At 49.9% G+C, this 5,968-nt stretch overlaps 1 protein-coding gene across 1 annotated transcript; it reads left to right on the top strand.

Annotated features, from left to right (window-relative positions):
- The first annotated feature begins 1,067 nt into the window (after window positions 1-1,067).
- On the top strand, window positions 1,068-2,535 carry LOC149431163 (uncharacterized). Its single transcript, XM_089665847.1, has 2 exons — window positions 1,068-1,216; window positions 1,926-2,535. Exons 1-2 carry the CDS (start codon window positions 1,070-1,072, stop codon window positions 2,127-2,129), a joined length of 351 nt encoding a protein of 116 aa, XP_089521973.1. The 5' UTR covers window positions 1,068-1,069; the 3' UTR covers window positions 2,130-2,535.
- Window positions 2,536-5,968: the final 3,433 nt, after the last annotated feature.

Raw genomic sequence — 5,968 nt, 5'->3', positions numbered from 1 at the left:
CAAGACTATGGAGGCTGAAGGGAAGCAGGGTTGTGGACAAAGGGATACCACCAGTCCTCCTGTACGGGGACCAGGCAGCTGGGTGAATCAAATGTGGGCAGGAAGGGTGTTCGGCATGGTGGGGGGCAATTATTGGATCCGATACCCTGCATGGCTCTGTCTGCAGCAACTGAAAGATGGCTTCTTCTCCTCTACCTCCCACTGGCTTACAGCTGCTGCAGGGAGAGCCACAGAGGGGATCGGTTCCAGTAATTGCCCCCCCCACCACATCTATCACCCTCCCTGTGCACCATATGTTTCCCCTTGCTGCCCAGGCCCCCCCCCCCCCCTGTGTGCCCCCACCCCCACAGTGCTTCCAGCTCCCATCCTCTCCTTCCCATCAACAGCTGCAAGCACACAATAGGATCCTTCAGGATGAAGAGTGGGGGAAGAGTCCAGCAGATGTGTCACATTTACCAGCCCCTTTCTTTCCTGAATGAACACACTGAGTAATTGGCACTCTTCACTCATTGTGTTCATTCATAACTGAGGGATTTTAGACTGCATTTTTTTTTTTGAGGGGGAGCTGTCAGGTTGGCTGTAAGGGGCCCTGTGGTTTCTAACAGCAGCCCTGAAGGGAAGTCAAGGGGAAAATGAGTCTGTGGATGCAGTAGAGATACAGCCGAGACCATACATGCAGCAGGGGTGCAGTAGAGGCAGCGAAATTCAGAGATGACTGAGGATATAACTTGAGTAAAGCAGAGGTGCAAAGGTGTATTATGTGTAGACCAGTGGATGTTGCACAGGGAGGCACAAGGGTCTTATAGTTGTAGAGGAACGATTCAGTGCCTTAGGCGAGCTGTAGGCACAAAAGTTCTGGAGGAACATGGACTCAATGCTCAAGCAGTGAAACCACGTCCCACATGAGTTCAGATAGAGGATGCAGTCACGTGATATGTGATGCAGCGACAACATTCCAGGTAAAACCCAGACTGCAGAGAAGATGCCAGCAATGGAATGCAAGACAACTGTAAGTCAATCCACCTGAACAAATCTCTCTAATTTTCTTTATGCTGTTCTGTAGACCACAATGTCTCCTCACCGTTTTCCTGGTTCCTTGGCGCATGTCATCAACCAAGTTGTTGGAATCTCCTTCCTTCTGCATGTCAAACACCTGGTTGGAGACCAACTTGATGAGAGGGATTCCCTTGCAGCTGAACGTCAAGCCCCCATAAAGGTGAGAACTGGGAGTGCAAGGCCCAAAGAAGCATGGGTGCCTTTTAGACAGCTCTGCTGGTGGTTACTGGCAGATAGTTGTCAGCTGGTCTGTCAGGACCTCTGTTGCCCTTGAAGATGCAGCAGGACCAAGGCAGCGGCCACAAGCAAGATGGCACCCGAGGTAGTGGCGTGGTCAGACGGCAGGACTGGACTGAAGAAGTGTAGTCAGGATGGAAGCTGAGGGCATACATGGAGAGGCAAACCAGAGAGTGGGCAGGAACGTGGTCAGGAACAATAGCCAAAGTAATATATAGGAATCTGAGGGAGAAGGCAGAAGTGTAGTCAGGTGACAGGTCATCCACGGTTGGGCAGGAGAGGTAGAGTCCTTAGAGAAAGCTGGGTTCAAACCAGGAATCGGGCAGTAGGAAGGTCCAGAGACAAGCTGGGTCGGTAACAGAAGGTCCCAAGAATACAGGATACACAGAGGCAAGGTAGCTGAGGATCATCCATCAAACTCTGAGTGCAGCCACTGTCCTTGTATAGAGCGTTTGGCGCCAATCTCGGCGGCAGGTGTATATGAACGTGCGCCAGTGTGCACATGTTTGTGTGCATACGCGCATTTCTGTGCAACCAGGAGCTAAGGAACTAAGTTGATCCTACATCTCCAATACCTAACTACCTATTTGAACCCGCTTACAAATCTTTCACTTGTCTACCAACTCCACTAGGTGTCAGAACTGGAAATGGCCATACACAAAATGTACAGAATCTTCGAGAAATTTGCTTCAAAGGATTATAACGAGCGCACAACGAGCAAGAAGGAACTGAAGGAACTTCTACAGAAGGAGCTTGGAGGGTTTGCTGAGGTGAGACACAATCAAACGGGGGACATTTACAGCTGTGCAATCATTCTTCGGTATTTAATGCACTAAGGTTTCAGTATAACTGACACCTTCAAATATGAATTCCGAGATCCAAAAATGTTGTCAAAATCCAACGGTCATTGTATTCGTCTAGAATCTTGGTGAGCTTTGTGTATTTCTTCCAGGTCTGCGCAGACTTCCTGCAATGAAGACCACTCACTGCTGCTCTCTCTACCAAGGGCAGACTGACAACTCATGGGGCCCCCGGGCAATAGAGGATCATGGGGCCCCTGTGTCCTTGCCCAAACTCAAAAAAGCCTATGAAAACGGTACCGGGGGCATCTCATGGGGCCCCCTACTGACCCCGGGCCCTCGGGCAGTGCCCGAGTTTCCAAATGGTCAGTCCGCCCCTGGGTCATTGTATTCTTCTAGAATCTCGGTGAGCTTTGTGCATTTCTTCCAGGTCTGTGCAGTCCTCCAGTGTGAGACTTCCTGTAATGAAGACCACTCACTGCTGCTCTCTACTTGTGCAGGTTGACTGGTCTTGTCCCGATTGTCTCCATTGCTTTGATGATGGAGTTTCATGGCGTCATTCGTTGCCCTGTACACACATCCTATAGCAGAGTAAATCTTGTTTCTGTTCAAGCATGAGGCATGTGACATGACACTGCACAGGTTACTGAACGACCTCTATCTGTGGTGTGAGAACTGACACTTCCTGTGCGGAAACTACATCTCCCACAATCAGTCAAGTGCTCTGCAGGTGAGAGCTGCACAGTAATTAGATCTGACACAGACAAAAACAGGCAGCTGGAAGATTTTTTTTAAATGAAATTAGCTCTTTGACCTTTGTGATGGCCAACAGAGGGATTACGAGGCATACGTTGGGTGTGGCCTGTCCCTTCTGATGTAGAAAGGCAAGCTAGCTGGATGAATACATGGACAGGGGGATCGATCGGCCATGACACTACAAACTGCAGCCTCAACATGTGATCATCATTCCAAGGACAGTACAGGGAAGAGAACTTCACCAACACCGAGATATACCAACAAAAACATCCAAAGGCGGACAATGCCTCTAACATTTTCAACCTCACTTACCTGTTCTTTTCCTTCCTGTGGGATGTGCTCATAGAATGAAATCTCAGGGTAACGTGGGCAGGCTGGGACCGGGCAAATATGGAGGACCATGACTGATTAACCCTTCATCTTCCTTCTTCAGGAGAGTAAAGACCCGGCCCTCCATGGACAAGATTACAAAGGAAGTGGAGGACACAGATGAGGAGGTGGACTTCAACCAAATTACCAACATTGTCAGCTCTCTGAACATGGCCCTGTTCACCCACAAGATCAGCTGACCCCCATCGGACCCCCATCACACCGGCTCGGGGTCTCTTCTACTGAAGTCTCAATAAACTAAAAATGTATCATTTAACTGTCTCTGTGTTTCTGCTTTCTGTATAAATATATCTATAATGTACAAATCACTGGGACCCTCAAGTGTCAGGGTGTCATTGTTCTGGCCCCCCAAGTGTCAGGGTGTCATTGTTCTGGCCCCCCAAGTGTCAGGGTGTCATTGTTCTGGCCCCCCAAGTGTCAGGGTGTCATTGTTCAGGATCCTCAAGTGTCAGGGTGTCATTGTTCTGGCCCCCCAAGTGTCAGGGTGTCATTGTTCAGGATCCTCAAGTGTCAGGGTGTCATTGTTCTGGCCCTCCAAGTGTCAGGGTGTCATTGTTCAGGATCCTCAAGTGTCAGGGTGTCATTGTTCTGGCCCTGCAAGTGTCAGGGTGTCATTGTTCTGGATCCCCAAGTGTCAGGGTGTCATTGTTCTGGACCCTCAAGTTTCAGGGTTTCATTGTTCAGGATCATCAAGTGTCAGGGTTTTATTGTTCTGGGACCCCCAAGTGTCAGGGTGTCATTGTTCTGGACCCTCAAGTGTCAGGGTTTCATTGTTCTGGACCCTCAAGTGTCAGGGTGTCATTGTTCAGGATCCTCAAGTGTCAGTGTGTCATTGTTCTGGACCCCCAAGTGTCAGGGTGTCATTGTTCTGGACCCTCAAGTGTCAGGGTTTCATTGTTCAGGATCATCAAGTGTCAGGGTGTCATTGTTCAGGATCCTCAAGTTTCAGGGTGTCATTGTTCTGGCCCCCCAAGTGTCAGGGTGTCATTGCTCTGGATCCTCCAGTGTCAGGGAGTCATTGTTCTGGACCCCCAAGTGTCATTGTTGTGGGACCCCCAAGTGTCAGGGTGTCATTGTTCTGGACCCCAATGTTTCAGGGTGTCATTGTTCTGGACCCTCAACTGTCAGTGTGTCATTGTTCTAGACCCCTAAGTGTCAGGGTGTCATGGTTTTGTACCCCCGGGTGTCAGGGTGTCATTGTTCTGGAGTCCCCAAGTGTCAGGTTGTCCTTGTTCTCGGACCCCCAAGTGTCAGGGTGTCATTGTTCTGGGACCCTCAGCTGTCAGGGTGTCAATGTTTAGGACCCTCAAGTGTCCAGGTGTCATTGTTCTGGACCCCCAAGTGTCATTGTTCTGGATCCCCCAAGTGTCAGGATGTCATTGTTCTGGACCCCCAAGTGTCAATGACACCAACAATTGGGCATGTGTCCTCCCAATGAAACCAAAGAATGGCGAAAAATTTCTCCCAATGACAGCAGGCCCTTTGCTATTTCCACTGGCCTCAGTCTGAACCCCCCCCCCCCCCCCCCCCGGTCTAAAGGACAGTGTACTGGCCCTTTGTTTTTTTAATATTTTCAGGTACTTATATAGCGCCATCAATTTACGCCGCACTTTACATATATATTGTACATTCCCATCAGTCCCCGCCCCCGAGGAGCGTACAATCTAAGGTCCCTAACTCACATTCATGCATACACAGACTAGGGCCAATTTACACAAGATCCAATTAACCTCCCAGCATGTCTTTGGACAGGAAACTGGAGTACCCAAAGGAAACCCATGCAGGCACAGGGAGAACATGCAAACTCCAAGGAGGTGGTGCCATGGTTGGGATTCAAACCAGCCACCCTAGTAGTGCCAGGCGGAAGTGCTGACCATTTCCTTACTGTGCTTCCCAAAACGTTTGGAGACCCCTGGTTTAGATGATTACCCAACAGTTGCACTGCGCCTTTCCCCTTTAAGCCCCTCCCATTAGAAAAACAACTTTTTTATGGACATTTATGAAGCATTCTTGATGATTTTTCAAAAAACAAAACGCAAACACTCATCAAGAAGACATAAATGCTACAGGTGTGGCAATGAGAGTGGCTTCGTCCTTCATAATCAACACCCCCATGAAGGAGCCCCAGGAATGGGAAGGAGCTCTCATAGGGGGTATCCGGGCCGGGTTCCGTGTATTCCTTATGGCCACTCCCTTCTCATCAATGCCAAGAAACTCCAGGACAGGTTTTGTGAGCCCGCCCCCACACACTGATTGGCTATTAGATTGCCCAGCCAGCCGCGTGATGGCTCTCCCGGTGTAATCATTGGGGCTCTTCTATCCATGTGATGGCTCTCCCGGTGTAATCAATAGGGCTCTGCTATCCATGTGATGGCTCTCCCGGTGTAATCAATAGGGCTCTGCTATCCATGTGATGGCTCTCCCGGTGTAATCAATGGGGCTCTGCTATCCATGTGATGGCTCTCCCGGTGTAATCATTGGGGCTCTTCTATCCATGTGATGGCTCTCCCGGTGTAATCAATGGGGCTCTGCTATCCATGTGATGGCTCTCCCGGTGTAATCAATGGGGCTCTGCTATCCATGCGATGGCTCTCCCGGTGTAATCAGTGGGGCTCTTCTATCCATGTGATGGCTCTCCCGGTGTAATCAATGGGGCTCTGCTATCCATGTGATGGCTCTCCCGGTGTAATCAATGGGGCTCTGCTATCCATGCGATGGCTCTCCCGGTG

This window comes from Staurois parvus, unplaced genomic scaffold (genome assembly GCF_062004578.1).
Source record: "Staurois parvus isolate SC_StPar_1 unplaced genomic scaffold, SC_StPar_1.0 ptg002369l, whole genome shotgun sequence".
In the NCBI taxonomy this organism is placed as follows: Eukaryota; Metazoa; Chordata; class Amphibia; order Anura; family Ranidae; genus Staurois; species Staurois parvus.
Note: the sequence above shows the minus strand (reverse complement) of the source record. Positions and strands in the feature narration are given on the sequence as shown.

Bases quoted from the DNA above. Each gene is read 5' to 3' on its own strand.
- LOC149431163 (XM_089665847.1), top strand. From the start codon at position 1,070: ATGTCTCCTCACCGTTTTCCTGGTTCCTTGGCGCATGTCATCAACCAA. The intron at 1,217-1,925 runs GTGAGAACTGGG...CAACTCCACTAG, and splicing joins AACGTCAAGCCCCCATAAAG to GTGTCAGAACTGGAAATGGC.